Source organism: Coturnix japonica, chromosome 7 (genome assembly GCF_001577835.2).
Source record: "Coturnix japonica isolate 7356 chromosome 7, Coturnix japonica 2.1, whole genome shotgun sequence".
Classification (NCBI taxonomy): Eukaryota; Metazoa; Chordata; class Aves; order Galliformes; family Phasianidae; genus Coturnix; species Coturnix japonica.
Window position 1 is genome coordinate 13,561,263 of NC_029522.1, and position 22,862 is coordinate 13,584,124.

General features: G+C 35.5%; 1 protein-coding gene and 1 long non-coding RNA gene across 2 annotated transcripts in view; both read left to right on the forward strand.

Moving 5' to 3' along the window:
- The window catches only part of TTN (titin), a 239,816-nt gene that overhangs the window by 125,286 nt on the left and 91,668 nt on the right, over positions 1-22,862 (forward strand). Inside the window, exons 163-181 of the mRNA XM_032445727.1 lie at positions 9,304-9,387; positions 10,344-12,305; positions 13,210-13,260; positions 14,069-14,464; positions 14,653-14,928; positions 15,144-15,419; positions 15,567-15,706; positions 16,181-16,307; positions 16,396-16,659; positions 16,775-17,041; positions 17,204-17,467; positions 17,922-18,061; positions 18,185-18,311; positions 18,424-18,690; positions 18,789-19,055; positions 19,532-19,798; positions 19,922-20,061; positions 21,027-21,153; positions 21,906-22,048. Coding sequence (XP_032301618.1) covers positions 9,304-9,387; positions 10,344-12,305; positions 13,210-13,260; positions 14,069-14,464; positions 14,653-14,928; positions 15,144-15,419; positions 15,567-15,706; positions 16,181-16,307; positions 16,396-16,659; positions 16,775-17,041; positions 17,204-17,467; positions 17,922-18,061; positions 18,185-18,311; positions 18,424-18,690; positions 18,789-19,055; positions 19,532-19,798; positions 19,922-20,061; positions 21,027-21,153; positions 21,906-22,048 — 5,585 coding nt within the window. The remainder of the gene's footprint in view (positions 1-9,303; positions 9,388-10,343; positions 12,306-13,209; positions 13,261-14,068; positions 14,465-14,652; positions 14,929-15,143; positions 15,420-15,566; positions 15,707-16,180; positions 16,308-16,395; positions 16,660-16,774; positions 17,042-17,203; positions 17,468-17,921; positions 18,062-18,184; positions 18,312-18,423; positions 18,691-18,788; positions 19,056-19,531; positions 19,799-19,921; positions 20,062-21,026; positions 21,154-21,905; positions 22,049-22,862) is intronic.
- On the forward strand, positions 19-2,864 carry LOC107316626. Its single transcript, XR_004307897.1, has 5 exons — positions 19-345; positions 1,295-1,378; positions 2,064-2,147; positions 2,380-2,490; positions 2,847-2,864. It is a non-coding gene; the product is annotated as an uncharacterized LOC107316626 (long non-coding RNA).

The window sequence follows — 22,862 nt, forward strand, 5'->3', positions numbered from 1 at the left end:
GAAGCTAAAGGTATTTTGCCGGAGAGATCTACTTTTTACCTTAGTGTCTTGACTAATTCTTTTGTTTGTTGCATCCCTTCTGGGGGTAAAATTTTTTGTGTCTCACCCCTCAGCCCTTTTGCCTAAAAATGCATACGTGATTAACTAACTGCCCCTTGAGGAGTTTTTCAGTGTTAGAAGTTTCTAAACTCTTTGTCATCAGATTTTGATCTGTTCTATTTTTCATAGCTACATTATTAAGTGAAAATAATATCTTTAAAGTACTTAAGGTGCCCAAGAAAGCTGTCCCACAGGAAAAAAAGCCTGTTGCTGAACCCAAAAAGCACGAATTATTACCAGGCAAAGGTATGTGCAATCATTAGAGTACCATCATCAAATAAATATTACACTATTCTGGACTTAAATTGAACTAATTTATGAATCATAATCTGAGGTATATGTTTCAACAATATTGAGTTGAATGTGGGGTGTGAAAAATGAGCCAGAAGTTAACTCTTGTTCTTCTAAAAATATTGTTGACTTCCTGACCTTTCTGTAATATTTGGAAATTAAGATTTAGAAAATGCTTAGTATAATGAGAATGGCATGTTGTTCTGAAGAACACCCTGCAGGTACATCTTCAGTGTAAAACACATAATGAAGCACTCTTACATTTTTTAGTTATCATTATTCATTTGTGAGTGCAACACTATCAATTCCCCTCCGCTTTAAAAGTTGGCAGTTAATGCTGGTAAACTAATGATGGATTTATTAGCCAAATGTTGAATATATTTCTTGATTATACAATGAGCTCTTTGAATGGCTGTTAAGATGACCAAAATTGTTTAAAGGAGGTGAACATTTCTGTAGGTAATGAGTTTTGCATAGAAGAAAGAAAGTATGGAAAACTGAAAATTAAGCATACATGTAAATAATAAAAGCCACAGGACCAAAGCAGTAACTGATAAATAAAACATTGGTTTCATAAAGAATTATTGCAGTTGATCAAACTAGGATGAGTGATACGTTTCAGACATTCAAGTACAGTTGGACTCCAGTTAGAGCTCGGATCAGTTCTTAAAAAGACAGTGTAGGCTTCCCACCCTGTCTCAAAAACTGAAAGCTAAACAAAGAATTCCCACCTCCTGCATGACATATTTGACACCCAGCACATTCCACGTGTTTGAAGCAAAACACCCCTGTCTGTAGACACAGCAGTTTCACAGGAAAGACTGCATGAATGTTACTGATTGTCTGTTTGTCTTGTCTACTTCTGTACAACCCACTAAACTAGAATATACTAATATCTTTAAAGTGCCCAAGGTGCCCAAGAAAGTTGCTCTGGAAGAGCCCACGCCCGTAGCTGTGCCAAAAAAGCCAGAACCAGCACCAGCCCAAGGTACATGTTGCCACAAATGTGATTAAGCAGATTCTTGCTGCTGACTACCTGACATTTTTCAGTACTGTGCTGTGTGTGAATTGGGAATCCAATTGCCTGGTAGTTTTTATATGCAGCATAAGGAGTCTTTAAATTTATAGTTACAATTTCAAATTCTGAATCCTCAGGAAAACACAAAAAAAAAAAAAAACAAAAAAAAAACAGGAAAGGTCTTCATGACTCCATGACTCCCACAGTGACCATGTATTGCAAGCACAAGTCACAGAGAGAATTTAGAAATAGATATGAAGGAAAAACAGTGGGATTTGTGTTCCTCACACTACCACTGCCTATGCAGCTGAATGAAAGGCACAGGAGCTTTACAAGGAATGAGAGTAGATAAGATATGGGCTGTAGCCTTTCCCAGGGAGCTAACAGAGCTGAAAGTGACAGTTTCTCTTTGTGGATAGGGAAGGCTTCAGAGTATGCAGAGGAATATCGTAACTCACACCTTGCCTTTGTATAACATAAAGCATAACCTAAACACAGTCATTCTGTGTCTGTGCATGCTTGTGAGAGAAAGGGATGGGATTCATACCAGGAGACTAGCTTGGTTAGTTTTCCTGTGCATACTTTTGGTTTAGGTTTTATTGTTTGTGTCTTTCTGTATAATATGTCAAATTGATGTTTACTAATATCTTTAAAGCACCTGAAGTGCCCAGGAAGGCTACTAGAGAAGAAAAAGTACCTGTGGTCACTGCCAAAGCACCTGAGCTTCCAGCAGCCAGAGGTACTTGACTTGATGGATAATCTGACAGAGAAGATACTTAATCTGCTTCTCCTGAGTGTTGTCGTACCCTCTCTTGGCCTGTCTTTGTTTCTTGAAGTTGTGAATGTGCTGCAGTGTGAGCGATTTTGGTCATGCTTTTATAGTGTTTAGCATCTGCATTGCCCTGGTGTTTGTCCCTGCTTGGCCAGTCTTTTCATCACTATAAAATGAACCCCCACTAATATCTTTGAAGTGCCTGTGATGCCGGAGGTGGAGGTCCCAGAAGAGGAAGAGGAGGGAGGAAGCACCAGAGAGGCAGTACCTGCTGCAGAGCTTGAAGAGCCAGAAGCTGCTCCAGCTGAAGGTATACAGTGGTGTCCTGAAAGTGCCTGCCCTGCTCTCTGGGCTGATGCAGTGCTGACTGCTCTTCCACCACCCTCTGCTTTCCATGGGGGAGGGCGTGAGCAGCATTTATCCACCTTGTGTCTGTACATGCCCGTGTGGGCCTGTGGCACTGAGTGGTGCTGTTCTGGGGCGTGTGCCCTGCTGTAAGCCCCTGCTTGGGTTCCTTGCTGCAAGCAGTCCACCTAAATGAAGAGTGGATGGCTGAATAGGACTGCCTGTAGGTTGCCAAGGGCTTTATTTTCTGCCTTGCTGCTCAGCATTAGGCTGTTTGCTAATCTTTGTCCCTGTCAAGTAAAAGGAACTAATATCTTAAAGTGCTGAGGTTGTTGAGGAGGAGGAGCCAAAAGAAGAGGTTCCAGTGGTTGCTCCCAAGAAGCCTGTGCCAGTGCCCAAGAAGCCTGTGCCACTGCCTAAGAAGCCTGAGGCAGTGCCCAAGAAGCCTGTGCCAGTGCCCAAGAAACCAGAGCCTGTAGCACTGCCCAAGAAACCAGAGCCTGTACCTGTCCTTACAAAACGTGAGGTTCCTCCATTGAAAGGTATATACCACAGTGACATGAACAATTAGATTTTTTTCAATGCTATGCTCAGTTCTTATGTGTTTGCATGTGCAGTGTCACTGAAAATTTTATTCTTCATGTTCTTAATCTCTTTCTTATCATTGGCACTTTTCTGCATTGTGCTTGTGTATGTTTCAATATTCACAAAAATGAAAATTAAATATCTTTAAAGCTCCAGAAGTGACAAAGAAATCTGTCCCAGAGGAGAAAGTGACTCTTGAAACACCTAAAAAGCCAGAAATCAAAAAAACAGAACCTCTTCTAACCAAAGGTATATATGTCTAGAAGGCACTTTCCTAGAATGCCTTTTCCGTTTCTCTTTTCTTTGTTTATAACTGAGTCTATGGAATCTGTCAGTTGTGTTACCTTGTTGACTTCCTATTTAGAATACACTCTCTTGTCACTGTAGACACTGTTACTTGCTGTTATTTTCTTTGTGGTAGTTGTCTTTTTTTTTTTTTTAATGTTTCATTCACATATTTATTTACATGTAAAATAAATGTATTAATATCTTTTTAAGTGCTTGAGGTCCCCAAGAAAGTTGCCTCAGAGGAGGAAGTACCTGTTGCTCTCCCTAAAATACCTGAACCTCTACCAAGTGAAGGTATATACCATCTTGGCTATTACTGTAAAGACAGTCCTTTTAACAGTTCATCCAAATATACGCTTTAAAAAAAAAAAAAAAAAAAAGAAAAAAAAACCATAACAAAACAGATTTGTTCTGTTTTACCCATTCTAGTTCTTGTATTTTTTTTACTTTACATTTTAGACTATACCAATTGATGTATTTTTTTACCTCTACTATTACAGTTCCATATACAGTTCCAAGAGAGTAAGATATTACTTTAAATATTTTCACATAGTCTTACATTGGGTATTCTTAAGAGTATATTTTATTATGCAATTTTAGGCAGTAATCAATTCTCACTAAATTCATGTTTCTTGATATCCAGTATTTCTATTGCTGTTATAATCTTAAATTAATAGAAAACATTCAAGCTTGTATTTTCTCCAGTTATAAATAATCATCCAAAATTTATTTAATTTATATTGTATGCAGGAAAAAATACTATCCTCCACACAACCCTGAATTATACTTGCAGATAAAACAGTTTTCTCAAAGAATGCATTAACTGCAAAGTTAGCAGTATGCTGACTGATTATGTATCCTAGCGTGTATTTGTTTGCGTGTATTGGAGTAACCTTCTTTTTATTAATATCTGCAATGATCTTATCGTTGGAAACTTACACCAGTTATCAATGTTCTTTAAAGAATATGAAATTGAAAAGGAGAGTGAAGCTGAAGAGACAGAAGAAATTGCAGTTACAGAAGTAGAAGAAGCTTTACCAGTTGAAGGTATATAGACTACCAAGAGGCTATCAGACAGCTTCCTCTTTCATTTCTGCACAGATTTTTCTTGCTGTGTTATTCTCCACAAATATACCTGTGTGCTGTCAGTCTCCATGTATTTCCTTCTCTGTTACATGTTGCAAATGAGTTCCAATCTCTTAATTCTTCTAAGTATAATATAAAAAATATTTTAAGTGCTTTCAATTTGTTTCCTGTCAACTGGATCTTATCATCTGCTTTCTCACCTTTGTCCTCATGTTATTAACATGTTTGGTTTTTTTAAGTCAGCTTAAATTCTGTGTTTTGTGTAAGCTACAGAGCAATAGCCTAAAACTCTTACACCCTTTTGATCAATGAGATTTTTTCATCAACTTCATTGGAAATGGAAAATGATTGTCTTTACATTTCCATTCTTCATATAGCTACTGTGGTAGTACATTTATTCTAAATATACCTAATGTTATTTAAAGCACCAGAACCTGAAAAGAAAATTCCTGAAAAGCGAAAGCCAGCAGTTCCTGCACCAACAGAAGATATTAAACTGGCAAAAGAACTGCTTAAAGGTATAAGCATCTGTAGCCACAATTAACAATGGGAATTCAGACATGTAATCCTTTTTAATTACACTGGTGAATCTTAAAAAGTGTGCTTTATGACATATCGCTGGATTTTTTTTTTCCCCATCTCTATTATTAATCTAATAATGCATCTTGCTGATACTAAATCTTTATGAATTTTCAGCATATTGTAGGTAAATATTATATTTTTGTTCTTACCATATTTTAGTAGTATTATGCCGAGTCAATTTGCATGTGTTCTTTTCAATAATTCTGGAATAAATAAATTTATTTTAAAAAATCTTTAGAAAGTTAACACATTCTTTTATCCTTAACATAATTCTTCTACTTTGAATATGTTCTTACAAATGACAACAATCCCCACCCATAATTTGCTGATGCTGCTTTGTAAACATTGGTTTCAAATCAACTGTGCTTCATTTCATCAGACTTCTTCTAAAAATCTAATCAACCAGAATCTTACCTTTTTAGCTCTTGTCTTTCTACTATGTCACTAGTATTAACCAGCTATATGGATTTTTGAGAAAGTTATTTCTTTTTGGAATCTAATGATATATATGATAAAATTCAAATAATTTTCTTTAAAGCTCCTGAAACAAAGAAGAAAGTTGTGACAGCTAAACCTGTTGAGGCTCCCCAGTTGGAACCCCCACCTGCTAAAGGTACTTTCCTAATAGAAATATCTTTATTCTCTGAGGCATCTTTTGAACCAAGACTTATACTTTTCTGTATATTCTTCTTTAATTCTTTAAAAAGTGGTGCCTTTGTTAGATTATATTTCAAGAATGGACTCTAGTCTTGAATAGGTTTATTCCATGTTCTCATTAATTTCCCATTTTGCAGTTTGTGGGATGCAAAAAAGATAATCATGGAAGAGTAAGAAAGTGTTTTATAAGTTTGTCGTTTGTGTAGATGTTTATTACAGTTCTCTGCTTACAGAGAAATAAGAATACGCTGTTTAAATGTATATAGCATTCTTCATCCATAATTATTATTTGTCTGAAGTGTAACTTTATTGTGCAAAAAGATGCTTCTGGAATTAGCTTATGAAAGATAAGCTGAGCAAGACACTTTTTACAAGTACTCCTTTGCATTTTTCTTATGTACTGCGGTTCTAAGCAACACTGCATAAACATCTCTTTTTAATGCTTCTTAAATTTAGAGATTAAACTAACTGTGTATGTCATAGTACATGTGGAGGTAAGAGTTAGAACGTAACTATGATAACTCTCTTTGAATACATAACTCTCATTGTTTTCTTAGACCATACTTCACTTTTGTTATTTTGTATGAAAATTTACTCTTGTGCATGGGCCAAGACCACTGTGATCAAATAATATGGGAGGCTGACTGAAAGTACTGACTTCAATCTCAGCAATTCTTTGCTTTGAATGTTTAGTAGTGAATGTTTAGCACTTCATTTGTGTGTTTGGAGTTGTTAGTTGTTGGTTGTTAGTTGTTAGTTGTCTTCCTACTGGTATGAACCTATAATAAAATTTGGAATCATATTCTCCTAAGTTCCTGGACTGGTAAAGAAACCTCGTAGAGTAATTCCTGAAGTTACTCCTCCACCAAAAGAAGAAGTTGTTTTGAAAAGAGGTATAGTACATAGTTGTGTAAAAGCCCATCATACTAACATTGTTCAGTGTGTTCTCCTAAGTATCGTTGCTTTATGTGGTGTGGAAAACTACATGAATAGTATACTACTTGATGTGTGTTTTTCATGGAAGGAGTTTATAACTGAAGAGATAAAGCAAGGTAATATAGAAAATTAGTTAATTCCAAAGGATCTGTGCTGAAAACAGAGTAGAATGCTGAAAATCTGGTTTATTGTTGTAACTCTCTTCTGTTTTCTATTCTTTGTAAAGCTGATGCAAAAACTCAATGTTTCAGTGTCTTCAGTTCATGGACACCTATATATTTTTCCGTGATAGTCTGGTAGCACTATTGGACATTCTCTTTCCCTGCAAAGTCCTGAGCCTTCCAAATACTTTGGAAATACTTTCTGCTCAAGGCTTAAAAAAAGTAGTAGTAATTCCCATTCATTTTGAAATACTGAATAATCATTTGTGGCCTTCAAATTTTAGAGAATCCAATTCCACAGATGTTCAATTTTTCAGATGAATCTCATTAGATACCAAAATGCATATCTGACAGGACAAAAATAAGCAAAATGAAATCCAGACAAGATATAAATTAGAGCTCTCCAAATAGAACAATTGAAAATTATAGTTTTCTACCATGATGGAAGTTAGTAGATATTTAATCCAGAATCCTTCATTTTGTCCCTGAAATTCATCGGTAACTTCAGTTACTAATGCATATTTGTGTGGTATTTCATCATTAAATTGGATTAGATGCACTTTTTCTCTCAGAAGAAAGTCTCACGAGACTGACCGAAGTAATTCAAAGGTTGTATATGGGCACTTATCTGCTAACTATATCTTCATAGCATTAATCCATTATTCACTCACCATAGATGCAAAGAAAAGTTCCTAAAGCTTTAGGAAACTGCAGTGATGTTATTTCATCTAGTAAAAGATTTTGAATTTCATATTGAATATTTTTAGATTAGAAATAGCTTGATATGAAAAGATGTTTTTAACTAACATACTTGATGAATAGTGTGTTAATAGATAATATTATTTTAAAATATATATTATCTTCTATTATTCTCCCAAAATACATACCCATCATATCTTTTCCACAAATGTTCTATGATAAGAAATCGTATTCTGTCATAGACAGTTAACATCTTTCTACTCAAAGAGAGTGATCTTAATTAAAACATCTTTTTGCTCTAGATGACTTTTAAAATGCTTTCAGAATAGTATCTTACTGTGTATTTCATATGCCAATTTCTTCATTGTTTGTATGTGTTTCAGCTTTTTTTCTCAGTTTTGCTCACTGTCTATCTTACTCATTTATTTACCTGTGCTTTAAAAATGAGATTAATTTTCTTTTAAAGTTCTTAGAAAGAAACCAGAAGAGGAAGAACCTAAACCAGAGAAAGAACCTAAACCTGAAGTTAAACCAGTACCTACACCAGTAGAAAAAATTAAGAAACCTGAAGGTACTAGTTACATTCAAATCTATCTGGTAGAAAAGTTTTCCAAAATTCTCTGAATTTTAAAATTCAGATTTTAATAGATGACCTCCATAAATGTAATTCTGTGAATCAGAGCTTTACTGGAAGCATAACCAGATTTAGCATATGCATTCGGATCTGAATTCTACAGTGTGTGATTACTTGGCAGTCTGAGTGTAGAAGAGAAATTTACAAGTTTATTGTAAAACTGATAAAAATACAACTGCTGTGAAATGGTTAATCGAAGTATTTTTTAATTAAGGTCCTGCAAATATGTGTCCTTTTGTCCATTTTACTGTTTCTAATTTATTCAAATCCCAGCCTTCAAAATACATGTTCTTAAAACTTAACAACATCTCAAGCTCTTGAAGTCTGAAAAGAGTGAAAACTTATAAGTATATTGGAGAGAGAGGTATTTGGGGTTCCAAGGTGTTTCAGTATATCTTACAAAATAATGTTTTAAAGTCTCAGAAGTTCCTAGGAAGAAAACTGAAATACCTGTCATTAAAAAGGAGGAGAAACATGTGCCTGAACCACCAAAAGGTACAGATGTGTGATGCTATTTTCTTTATTGCAGCAACTAAATTTTATTCATTGCTGCATTTCATGCTGAGTTAAACTAATGCTCTGCTGCCATCCCTTCTGTCGGTGTCTACTGGATACTTGTTAACCACTTTGCATTCTTCAGGATTTCTTTTTATCTTTGAGTCTTCAATGCTTGAAATATTTATCTTTTTCTTCTACCATATCTTGCTTTAAAAGAGTTCATCTCAAGTAAATTTCTTGCTTGCTGGCAAAATTGGTTAAAAACAATGAAGTCTGTCCTCCACTAACTCTGTCTGTATTGTTGCTTGTAAATTTTATGTCCAAAGAAATTAGAAAACATGTAAATTAACCTATTTGTAATTGTTGTGTTTGAAATGCCAGAACCTAAGCAGGCAGCTATCCCAGTTCCTGGGCCTGAACCTAAACCTGCCGTAGGTAAGAATTCTTTAGCCATGAATAAGAGTGCAACCTTACTTGTACATCTTTTTCATTTAGTGATTTCTCCTTAAAATGGCATTAAAAATACATGTCAGCTTTAGTACTATAAAGACATACTCCCTGCAGAACATCTTAGAGAATATCATGCTTAAAATAAAAGAATTCATTGGAATAAATAAATGAGAAATTCTTTATATATTTTTTTCCCCTATAGCTTTAAAATCTCCAAAACCAGCAGAACCAGCACCAGCTGTTACTACTGCACCAGTGACAACTCCTGTTGTTGGAAAGAAAGCAGGTATTTATGATAGTTCTGTGCTACTTACCGGGTTTTTCTCTATAAGATGCCTAAATATGTGAAAGATAAAGACAATTAAGAGCTGTACAGTCATATAAGTCATTCATGACCAGGTAATTTTAGATTCTGCCCCAAGATCCTGTTATCCTTAATACTGTCACCTGATGTGAAGCTTATCTCTGTGGAATACCACTGAGATGAATCTATGCTGTTATTTTTGGATTGTGAAATGTATGCTTGTATTTTTTTGTCCTACTATGAAGTTTGTGTATTCTGTTTGTTCTTTTATGTTGTTTATGTTCTGATGTATGTCTTGTGAACTGCATCTTGAATCTTCTGTGTTGTAAATGGAAGATTACACATATTTCTAAATAATTCCTGCATTATTTGGTCTTCTGCTTTGTAATTTGTTATTGAAATCCCAAGGGAAAGTGGCAGCAGTGTTGAAGAACCAGCATATTGGTAGTTTAATATGATACACTTAGGACTCTGAGTCATACCTCACTATGAACAAATAGTTCTTTCTCCTCCTCAAATCATTCCAAGTCTGAGGTCCATCAGTAGAGCTGATGTAGATGTTGCTCACCCATTATTTGATCGGCCATTGATTAGATGATGTAGTGACAATCCTATCCATTTTATATAGTTAACAAGGTCCTAGAGAACCATTACTCTCTGTTGCTTTTAACCTGGATCGAATGCGGATTGGTAAACTACTGGGATGATGCTCTGTACCATGGCAGTTTAATTTCTGTGCTGTATTTATGTGTCGTTCTTATCTGTTTTGCTATGTTTTGTGTTTTGTTGTATAGTCTGTTGTGCGAAAAAAAAAATTGTTCTATGTTCCTTTTATTTCAGGTATAGCTGGAAATTTTGTCTTAAAATGTATTGTTCTTGATGCTTATTCTTTTGGATTTTAACTCTCTAAATTACCTGTGAAATCTTTGTAACTGCAGAAAAACCTGATGCACCATCTTTACTAAAGCAGAAAGGTAGAATGCCCCCAATGGAAGAAGACAAGACTGAGTCAATTGTGTTAAAGAAGATATCAGTTGACAAACATGCACATATGAAAGAGAGAGTAAGTCCTAAGGAGACAGTTCTGGACATTCAGATGGTAGAGCCACTTGAGTTAAAAACCTTGCTGGAAACTGCTGATGGAATACTAAAGTCAGAGGGATATAAGCAGGAGCAAGTATCTCTTAAATATTTTGTGCTGCCTCCTGAAGGAGAGGAGCGAGAAATGACACATTTAATTTCAAGGACTCCTACCCCTAGAGGTGAGACAAGAGAAGTTGCAATGGGTGACATTACTTATGAGAAGAATAAACCACTACTAGTTGATGAGGAATTGCAATTGATCTGTATATCATCTGAACATGAGGAAACTGTTTCCAGAGAAGGAAAGGGGGATGAAGCTAAAGTGGCTGTTCATGAGAAAGGTGATATAGAGGGAATATCTGACAAGTCTAGGCTTCTTCAGGAAAGAGAGATTCCTGCAAATGAAAAAGGAGGAGAAAATGAATCAACTTACGTACCTAGTCTTATACCTGGAGGGCCTTTTGAGCCCAGAGACAAGAAGAGATTTCTAAGAAAAGAGAGAAAATCAAACATCAGTTTGCAACATGAAGAACCTCCCATTAAGGATAAAACCTCATTTGTGAAGATTATTACAGAAACAGAAATATCTGATACTCCTCTGTTTACCAGTGAAGAAGAGAGAGGAGAATTTACTCTAGAGAAATCAGAAATTCCTCCTAGAGAATCCATGAAGGACCGTGATATGCAGAAGAAAGCTCAGCAGATGAAGAAATCTGGTACCACAGTAGCTGAAATTCCTATGTATAAGCTTCTTAATAAAGAAGCAAATAAAATGGAAATTATTCAAGACGATGAAAAAGATGAGAAAAAGGATTTTATATTATCAGACCTACATTCGTTAGAACTGTCTGATGAGACTATTGAACCAGCACTGAAAAAAGATATTGACCTAGAACATCTCAGTGAAGATAAAGTGGTCCCCAGAGTAAAAGCTTACAGAGACTTTGAACAGCATATTCTTAATCCACGAGCAGTGGAACTGAAAACAGGAGAAAAATATTCTGCAGAGGAAGGAGAACCCACAGAAGTTCATTGTGAGGAGGGCTTAGAAACACTGTTGACTGAGGAAGCGCTACTAAGTGATAAAAAAACAGGCAGGAGGATTACATCAGAAAGGAAAGACAAAACTATTTTCAGCACTCACTTAAAAAAAGACAAATTTAGACAGTTAAATGCCCCTGAAGAGCTGCCCATGGGAAAACAAGAATTTTATACAGTGATTATAGGTGAAGGAATGGAAAGTGAAGTTTCCATAGGAGTTGGAGAAAAGGAAGTTGGAGATGAAATTGCTAACAGAAATGAGTCAGCAAAGAAAGTTGCTATTCAGCCAACAAGGAGTCAAGATAAAGAACTATTTCAAAAGCTTCATACCACTCAGGATGAGAGTGAAAAAGCTCCAGATGTCAAAAGCAGCAAAATTAAAACTGAAGAAAAGAAAGCTCCTTCAACTGTAGAAGAAGTGAAGCTTTCTGGAAGAATGTCTCAAGAAATAGTAGATATTTCAGATGAAAAACCAGCAACTGAAAATGACATTAGAAAAAGCACATCTGTTAGTAAGAAAAAAGAGAAGGAAATGCTTCCAGGCAAAATAACATCAGGTAAAGGAATCCCTGCAAGTGGAGAAATCACCTATTCATCCAGCATAGGTAAGATAATTACTCCCAAGAAGGAGGAAGGAGGGAAAGAGCACTGGAAATCAGAACCTGTTCATGTGATTGAGCAGGCCAGTAGCCTTTTCAGTGATGACAGGAATTTGGATGCATCTGGAGAATCACATCAAGTTCTTGATGTTCCTGCTAAGCCTCATGCAAAGCGAGGTGAGGAAGACTGCCAAATTCTTCAACAAAGTGCTTTTACTATATGCTTCAAGAGAAAGTACCATTTGCCATTGCAATGTTTGTTCTTTAACACCATTTGCATTTCCATTCACTCTATTGGCATTCAGCCACCCTTTACATGTTTGTCTTGCCTGTATGTAAGTGTCTCTGTGCAGTTTATGTTCACTGTCTGAACATTACACTTTTGTAAAACTGTATAAATCATGTTGTGTGCCATTGTCTTCTCAGAAATACTTGCACATTTTTCTAGCATTCATTTTTCCATCCACCGCAATAAAATCTGTCCTGCATTTAATTCATATCATTCTCACATTAGAAGTATCCACTATATTTTCTTTCACAAGTCATGATAAGAAGCAGCATAGTGTGGCAAATGTTTTAGATGAGTCTTGACAGCTTATGGCACATCCCTCAGTTTTGAGAATATCACAATGTCCTGGCATATTTAGTTTATACAACTTATATTTTTGTTGTCTCCATCAGTAAGCATGTGTGCTTTTTTTTTCAAATAACACATAATTTGTAACAGGTACTTCAACTTTTTTGATTGACAGGTGGGTATTGATCAAGAGCCTAATTGCAAGTGAAGTGTTAGAGAATGGCAGAATTTTACAGGACATTAAAATGAGGCATTAGGAGTTCCTAACCTGCCTTTTGATCACCAGTGCTAAATATATGGCCATTCTCAAAGAATTTGAGTTTACCATTCAGATGTAGACAATATAAGTTTTATAAATATTTATGTCTATATCTTCCTCCCCTTCCATGTGTACATAACAAAGGTAGGAGAAAATATTATTTGTAAAAGAAATTTATCTTAGTTTTGATATGCATGTTTATTTAACTCCATTCCATTCCTAATAATATTGCTGTTCTTCTTCAGAGGCCAAGCCGACAAAAGAAGAAACTCCAAAGGGTATCAGCCCAGTCAAAGGTAAGAATGATTACTAAATAACTATGATTGCTATTGTCTTACAATAAATAATGTTTTAAAGAAACAACACAAAACAAAACAACAAAAAAAAACTACTGTTCAGCAATCTTCTAAATTAGACTACCCAGCAAAGAGTTTTATAGTGTGTTAGAAATCTGTTGTTTTTGACTAAGCAACAGTAGTTAATAGGCATGCTTTAAATGAAAATGTCTTTAAAATTTGAGCTGATTCAGCCAGTGTTAGACAATGACAGTTAAACTTTGCATGCTTTTCTCAATAGCTGGACATCACCACAATATTAGATGGAACCAAACTTGGCTATGGTATGAATTAAGTTAGAGATTGCACAGCCTTCCAACAAAGCTATATCATGAAAGCAAGGCTATGCCTCCACTTTCAGGGCACAACTAGTCCATTGGGAGCAAAGAGGAGGTGGTAGAAGAGCTACTTAAACCCTTCTGGCTTCTCATACAAATCAGATTATTATGAAGTTCAAAACCAGTTTCTTTCAGAATACCCTTGTCTTCAAATTCAATACTTAAGTGCATGATTCTGTTTTTTCATGTTTCAATCTCAATAGATGAGATTTTGTGATCTTGTTACTAGTACAGTCACAGCTTTTTCAGTTCATCTAATATTAACTCAAAAATTTAACACTAATTATTGGCTCTATTGAAATTCCATTAAGTGCATAGGGTTCTGCAACACTGTGAAGCAGGTGGATCAGTTCCACTTTGGCACTGCTGGAAACTTAGAAGAAAAGTAAAATAAAACAATTAAGTTATTTATTTCTGAATCTGAATTACAGCCAAGAAGACACCTTCACCAGCAGATGCAGAAAGAAGGAAACTCAGACCAGGCAGTGGTGGTGAAAAACCTCCTGAAGAGCCTCCATTCACTTATCAACTCAAGGCTGTGCCACTAAAATTTGTCAAGGAGATGAAAGATATTGTGCTGAAAGAAGCAGAATCTGTTGGGTCTTCTGCAATCTTTGAAGTCCTTATTTCACCATCCACTGCAATTACCAGCTGGATGAAAGATGGAAGTAACATCCGAGAGAGCCCAAAGCATAAGTTTATTGCTGATGGCAAAGATAGGAAACTGCATATCATTGATGTCCAGCTGTCAGATGCTGGTGAATATACTTGTGTATTACGACTAGGGAACAAAGAGAAGACGTCTACTGCCAAACTCATTGTTGAAGGTAATCCCATTTCAGATTTGTCAGTAATTTAAAGGCTAACTCCTACTAAAGCTTATGAATTTACAGTGACAAATATATATTTTAGTTTTCATCAATAACTACGAAGTTACAAAATTTGATTTAGTATGTAAGGCATTCTTCATCATGCTATGCAAAGGAGAGTAATCAAAATAATTTGTTGCTCTCAGAACTCCCAGTACGATTTGTGAAAACGCTTGAAGAAGAAGTCACTGTGATTAAAGGCCAGCCACTGTACTTGACCTGTGAGCTTAATAAAGAAAGAAGTGTGGTCTGGAGAAGGGATGGGAAGATCATCAAAGACAAGCCTGGGAAATTTGCTCTGGGTATTATTGGTTTGTCACACTCCCTCACTATCACCGATTCAGATGATTCTGATGCTGGCACCTATACTGTTACTGTGGAGGACACTGAGCTCTCATGCTCATCTTGTGTTAAGGTAGTAGGTAAGCAATCAAAATAATCTCCTTTCTCTATGGCTCTTTTAAAATCAGTATTTTCCCCATGACATTACAATATAAACTTGTAGGTAGCAGTTCTACAGCTATTAAATGCTTGCTGTAATATAAAATCTGTAACTCCTCTTTTTTCTGCTTATGATTAATCTATTTGTATTAGAAGTCTGTTAACCTATATTTCTGTGCAACTTCTTATAATGCAGAAGTGATAAGAGACTGGCTGGTAAAACCTATAAGAGACCAGCATGTGAAGCCAAAAGGAACAGCTACTTTTACCTGTGACATTGTCAAGGATACACCAAACATTAAATGGTTTAAAGGCGATGAGGAAATTCCTGCTGAACCAACTGACAAGACAGAAATCTTGAAAGAAGGAAATAAAATTTTCCTGAAAATTAAGAATGCTGGCCCTGCTGATATTGGAGAATATTCAGTGGAAGTTGAAGGTCGCAGATACCCTGCTAAACTGACCCTTGGGGGTAAGAAATCTTTTATTTTCAATGTTTAATCACATCATATGCCAATAATTCCAAAATCTCTAAATGAAAATAAAAAATGGTCATTTGTCTTGTAAAGCTCAATCAAAACCTGACCTAATTACATATCCACTAATTTGTGCATTCTAGAACGTGAAGTTGAACTTCTGAAGCCATTAGAAGATGTTACGGTTTATGAGAAAGAAACAGCAAACTTTGATACAGAAATATCAGAAGAAGATATTCCTGGTGAATGGAAGCTGAAAGGTGAAATCCTGCGACCCTCACCTGTAAGCATCCTTGAATATAACAACATAGCTTACTTACTTAAACACTATCAGCAAATTCACTTAAGTCTTTATGGTAAATTTTTTGCAGACATGTCACTCACTCAGTCCAGAATGTAGAAACACTAAATGTTTTGGTGATTAAAAGAATGTGGTTCTCAAAGTAAGGATTATATGCCTTAAGACTATCTTTTGAACTGCTTATTTTCTCTAAAGATAATGGCATATTATTCAGACAGTAATAGAAATATCTTCTGTACATCACTGGGAACAATATACTTAAAAGAAGGGTGAAAGGTTGAATAAATGCACTCTATTTTTTTTAATTGTCATTTTTTAGTAAGTGTTAATTTTTTGAGAAATAATTCCAGTCTTTATGACTCTACAGTGTATCAAATGTTTGTAGAATGTCTTTATCAAAAATGCCTATAAGTAATGAATTTGCATAATATTTAACAAAGTCTGTCATCCCTGCAGACATGTGAAATCAAAGCTGAAGGAGGAAAACGCTTCCTAACTTTGCACAAAGTCAAGTTAGAGCAAGCTGGTGAAGTCCTTTACCAAGCTCTTAATGCAGTTACTACAGCTATCCTGACAGTGAAAGGTACAGTGCACTGTGAGATGAAACACAATATCAACTTTAAAAGAGTTCTGAGCATGGAAGTACAACTAATGTTCTGTTTGCTATCTAGAAATTGAACTGGACTTCGCTGTTCCTCTAAAAGATGTCACTGTCCCTGAGAAACGCCAAGCAAGATTTGAATGTGTCCTTACCAGAGAAGCCAACGTTATATGGTCTAAAGGCACTGATATACTGAAGATTGGAGAAAAGTTTGACATCATTGCAGATGGAAAGAAACATATTCTTGTAATCAATGATTCTCAGTTTGATGATGAAGGAGAATACACTGCTGAAGTTGAAGGCAAAAAGAGCACAGCTAGACTGTTTGTTGAAGGCAAGTATTTTATGACCAAAATGTTACAAAATTACATATATCTGTAATGTATATTTTAGAACCACATTAGCTTTCTTCTGGTGGTAATTACACATGCGTTATTTTTACCCTACAGGTGTGAGGCTGAAGTTCATCTCACCTCTACAGGATCAAACAGTGAAAGAAGGAGAAACAGCCCACTTTCAGTTTGAACTTTCTCATGAAGACATGCTAGTGAAATGGTACAAAAATGATAAGAGACTCCACACAAGCAGAACTGTTTTTATTACTTCAGAAGGAAAAGTTCATAAACTAGAAATGAGAGAAGTAACACTTGATGATATCTCTGAAATCAAAGCTGTAGTCAAGGATATGAACACACAAGCAAACCTCAAAGTCTTAGGTAATTGCCTAAATATGCTGTATAAAGTACACTATACCATAACTATAAACAAGTTTTTAAGCAGAGTGGCAAAATAATACATTTATTTTTATACATTTATTTTTATACATTTATTTTATTATACACTAATTTAATTTTTCATATCCAATATCCTTTTTGTAGAGGCTGATCCATACTTCACTGTGAAACTACAAGACTACAGTGCTCTGGAGAAAGATGATGTTACTTTGCAATGTGAGCTTAGCAAAGATGTCCCAGTAAAATGGTACAAAGATGGTGAAGAACTTGTTGCTTCAAGCAGAATCTCCATAAAAACAGATGGTTTGCGCCGTATGCTAACAATCAAGAAGGCTGCAGAGAGTGACAAGGGTGTTTATGAGTGTAGCTGTGGAACAGACAAGACAAATTGTAACGTTGGCATTGAGCGTAAGTCATCATACCTTGGCTAAGGAAAAGTACTGAAGCCTTTGTAAAACAAAGTCAAAAGAAGATAATAGTTATATAGTTGAAATATATAAATTAACAATTACGAAGTATATTAAGAATAGACAATAAATGGCTGTTGTAAAGACAGTGATTCTCATTTTTGCCTTTGTCAATTTACAGTCAGGAAAAAAAAAAAGTCAGCTTAATTAAATATAGCATATCTAACTGAATTGTGAAGAAAAATATTCTTGCTGAAAATAAGTAAACTTTCAGACATTTGTAGAAAGAGGTAGTAGACTGCCCAACCTTGATTTTTTTAAAAAAGAAGTCACATTTATCAGTAGCAGTATTTGAATTCTATAAAGGGATAAGGAAGGAGTTAATATCCTTTTCAGTCCTACACTTTATGTGTTATAAAATGAGTAAGAAAATGTAAATTTTTTTATCCTTTTAGCTCGCTTAATTAAAGTGGAGCGCCCGCTGTATGGAGTGGAAGTATTTGTTGGTGAAACAGCACGTTTTGAAATTGAGATTTCTGAGCCTGATGTCCATCCCATATGGAAACTGAAGGGAGAGACCCTAACACCTTCACCTGTGAGACTGCTGCTTTATTCTTAGACAACAATTTACACAAGGAATACATATTTGATAATACAATTTGCTGAATAGTTTCTTGGAATACCTATATTTCAGGGGCTCTTTTTACCTTATTTCCAGGAGTGTGAAATCATTGAAGATGGGAAGAAACATATTCTCATCCTTCATAACTGCAGACTGGATATGACTGGAGAGGTGTCTTTCCAAGCTGCTAATGCTAAAAGTGCTGCCAATCTGAAAGTGAAAGGTACTGCTTGCATTTTACCAAGATCTGTATATCAGGACACTAGAACAAATCTAGTAACAGCAATTTCTATATAAATCTACTGCTGAACTGAAAGTGCTCTTTTGGATTTCAGAATTACCTCTCATCTTCATTACTCCACTAAGTGATGTGAAGGTCTTTGAGAAGGACGAAGCCAAGTTTGAATGTGAAGTGTCCAGAGAGCCCAAGACTTTCCGCTGGTTAAAAGGAACACAAGAGATCACTTCTGATGAGAGATTTGAAATTATTTCAGATGGAACAAAACATGCTCTGATTATTAAATCTGTTGCATTTGATGATGAGGCTAAATATATGTTTGAAGCTGAAGATAAAAGAACAAGTGCCAAGCTAATTATTGAAGGTTTGTCTGCCTTTCTAGGAAAGAGTTGTGGCATAGTTGTCCTTGAACCATTTTTATTCGTAGTATTTTTGCTAATGAAATATTTTTTTGTGCCATAGGTATTCGCCTGAAATTCATTACTCCTCTCAAGGATGTAACAAAAAAGGAGCGAGAAACTGCAGTGTTCACAGTGGAACTCTCTCATGAAAATATTCCTGTTGTCTGGTTCAAGAATGACCAACGATTACATACCAGTAAAGTGGTTTCAATGACAGATGATGGCAAATTCCATACACTCACGATCAAAGATCTTACTATTGATGATACTTCCCAGATTAGAGTGGAAGCTATGGGCAAATCCTCAGAAGCTAAACTCACTGTTCTGGGTAAGCTTACCCAAAAAGATTTTATATGATATATTTTTATCAAAAGAGTCTTCCTAATGAAAAATCAATTTGCTTTGTTTGACAGGGGTTGGGTTTGTTTGGCTTTTTTTTCTACCTAAGAATATTCTATGGCTTCATTTACCATTCACAAGGGATAATTAAAATAACTTCAAGCTTTCATTCAGACATGGCAAAATTAGCTATAAAATGCTACTGATATGGTGCTCGGAAGCTCCTAAAAAGAGTGAAATCATTTTGTCAGCAATATGAGTAATACACTGAAATGCTTCTTAGATATTTGTTTTCTCTTTTTACAGCAGAACAATAATAATTAGTATTATTATTGTCCTAATATTAAAACAATAAAATTAGTATTATCATTATCCTAATAATAATTAGGACTGTATTTAATTGCTCTTACAAGGTATAAATAGGAAATGTATTTACAGTAAGAATCATTGTCTTTTCACTTGCAGAGGGAGACCCTTACTTCACTGGGAAGCTTCAGGATTACACAGCTGTAGAGAAAGATGAAGTGATTTTACAATGTGAAATCAGCAAAGCAGATGCTCCAGTGAAATGGATGAAGGATGGCAAACCAATTACTCCATCAAAGAATGTTGTTATTAAGGCTGATGGTAAAAAGAGAATACTTATACTCAAGAAAGCTTTGAAGAAAGACATCGGACAATATACTTGTGATTGTGGTACCGATCAAACGTCTGCTAACCTCAATATTGAAGGTAGGGCTGTGTTGCTCAGTCAAAGAAGTCTTTTGGGATCCACTAGAGACTGAGAAAATCAATCCTTTTTCTTCTTTTTTTTTCCTTTTTTTTTTTTTTTTTTTTTTTTCTCACACTCTCCAGACAGAGACATTGAAATCATACGTCCACTATACAGTGTGGAGGTGATTGAGACAGAAACTGCCCGTTTTGATATTGAAATATCTGAGGAAGGTGTCCATGGCAATTGGAAGCTAAAAGGAGAACCCCTGACTGAATCACCTGTAAGCATATGTTTTGGGTTTTAGGTTACATGTTACTTAACAATTTTCATGTAGCTGGAATGTGAGGGAGAAGTAGGCAGTTACAGAACTTAAGTGAAAATTCATTTGACGTTCAGTAAGGGTAACTATTGTATAAACAGTGTAATGTTCAGTAATAACTTTAAAAATGTAATAAAAATGAGTACAAAATATCACATGAAATAACTAAATAGTAATTATTTTACATAAATACACTCTATTGCCAGTCTCTAACAATCAAAATGCAGAAACCTCATAGAGATCTGTCAAAAGTGACAGCATTTAGAAATAGAAACTTCATGTTCTGTGGGTTTTATTCTTGTTTGCTTGTTTGTTTTACATTATGTTTGTTTTGCATTATGTTTGTTTTAAATAGGTGCAGATCTTATTTTCATACTCTTCACTATTGCTATGACAACTAAAAGTTATTTAAAATGATATATGGCTTAATTAAATATTATTAATTCGTTTCTGGTAGGATCTGGAATTTTAAAAAACCAAACAGTCATGACAGGTAATAATTTGGCCATGTTTGATGTTACAGTGCTGATGTGAATAATCAAAATGATCAAAAGTTCCATGAAAATCAGTGACTAGATGAAAGAACCCTTCTCAAGAAAAGATCACAAAACAAGTTTACCTTACCGTTTTTTATTTCTCTCTAGCCTTCTGATTGGTCTGCATATGAATGTATTAGCTAATCCATCAGCATGTAAATGCCACCCTCAGGAATACATTGCTACTTACACTTTTCTTAGGTTGCATTAGAAAGAAGGAAAAGAAAGGGAGCAGACTATCAATGAAAGTTTATGGAGTATGTCAGGGGCAGTGGGTCTGAATTTTCTGAATGTAGGAGAACATAACAGATGCATGGTCTGAGAAATGTGGGCTGTTCTGCTGAGGAACACAAGATACTGAAAAAAATTATTTCATTTTTCTCTTTGAAGGACTGTGAAATCAAGGAGGAAGGCAAAAAGCACTTTCTTACACTGTACAATGTACGTTTAGATCAAGCTGGTGGAGTAGATTTCCAAGCAGCAAATGCCAAATCTGGTGCTCACCTTCGAGTGAAACGTAAGTGTCTTTGAAATTACTTACACAAAAACAACACTCTCAAAACATCTTTAGTATCAATAGACAAATCTCTATATTGTAATCTACCCAAGCCAATTATTTCCAGAACAGCAACTCGAGGATTAATTACTCAAGCTACTTTTTATCATTTAATTAAAGAATGATGATTTTTCCTTAGTTAGTTATTATAATATTGGATATAGTTTATTCATATAAGAGGAGAAAAAGTAAGGAGATGGCCTTGAATGCTTCTCCATGATCTGGCATCATATGTAGTTATGAAATCAAAGTATCACAGTGAAGGCTTTGCAGCATTAAAATATCATGTTAACCTGAGAGGATGGGATCACAGTGATATTTGGGGATAGGGTTAAGATCATGATGGACAGGGACAGACCACATGGTTGAAGACCACTTGTTTCCTACTCCAATCCTAGCCCTCGCTATTTTGGAAAACACATGCCTTATCTAGCAAGAGGCATGCAAGGCTTGGCAGAGAGACAGATGCACAGCAACTTTCCTGCTGACCTTGTTTAATTTAGAGAAGCGTGCTCTGCAAATAGGAAATTTTTGGTCACTAGCCCTTCCCCTAAAAGCCCAGGGTGGCCCCTTCTATTTAGAGAATTAAAAGAGCAGCACTGCAATGTCTGTCTCTCTTGAGGGAAGCCACCATGAAGATTAGTACATAAGGGCACCAGTTCTCTCCTGGGTAGAAGTGACTAATCTGAAAATAATGTCATCTTCTTACCAAGCTCGAGTAATAGGCTTGCTGAGACCTCTCAAGGATGTAACAGTGACAGCTGGGGAATCTGCAACTTTTGAGTGCGAACTCTCTTATGAGGGAATTCCAGTAGAGTGGTATTTGCAAGGAAAGAAACTGGAACCCAGTGATAAGGTAAGAAGACTAAATATTATTTTTCCTTATATTTCTTCCTCCTTCCTCACTTTTATCCCTCTTCCATATTTATTTTTTTTTAATTTACTTTCTGCTAGTAGAGATACTAAGGCACAGCAGTGCTGTTGTGCTGAATGGTAATTCCTCACTGACTCAGATATGGAATATTTTACCTGGAAAAGGAGGAGAATGTGGAATACTACATGTTTAGTACAAAGGGGAGCTAAGATTCTGTGCAAGATTCTATGCAAGATTCTGCTACACGGTTGATGAATTATTTTTGCTCAGGTTTATTGCAGCTACCATAAGTGGGTTTTGAAAGGTGCTTTCAGGAAATGTTTTTTTCTCTTGAATGCTGAGTTGCTGTCCAATTCTGCATATAAGGGGATTAAGAGGATTCAAATTCCATTTCAGGCATTTGTTCTGGCTCTCCAGATAACTTTCTGAGCAGATTTGCTTGTCAAGCACTTCTCACAAACTATTTTTAACCCTTCATCAAGTGCTGGCTCTTAACTTTGAGATCTGAGCAGTCTGGAATGTAGCCAGTTTAACATTTAAAGTTAATGGTGGGGGGAGATAAAGTAGGAAGCATAAAATAAAATTGGTATGGCTAGGTTTTAAGACTACTTTTTTTGTTGTTGTTTTTGCTTTGTTTTGTTTTTTTACATATTAGCGCTAAGAGAAATAATGTAAATGGAGATGTAAGTTGTTAATATCAGACAAAGCAAACTTTCAAGGCACCATAAGCCGTAGCAAAGTTTCAGAAACTGTAATTATGCCCCTAATGATACTTCACTATATATTTTTTACTTTT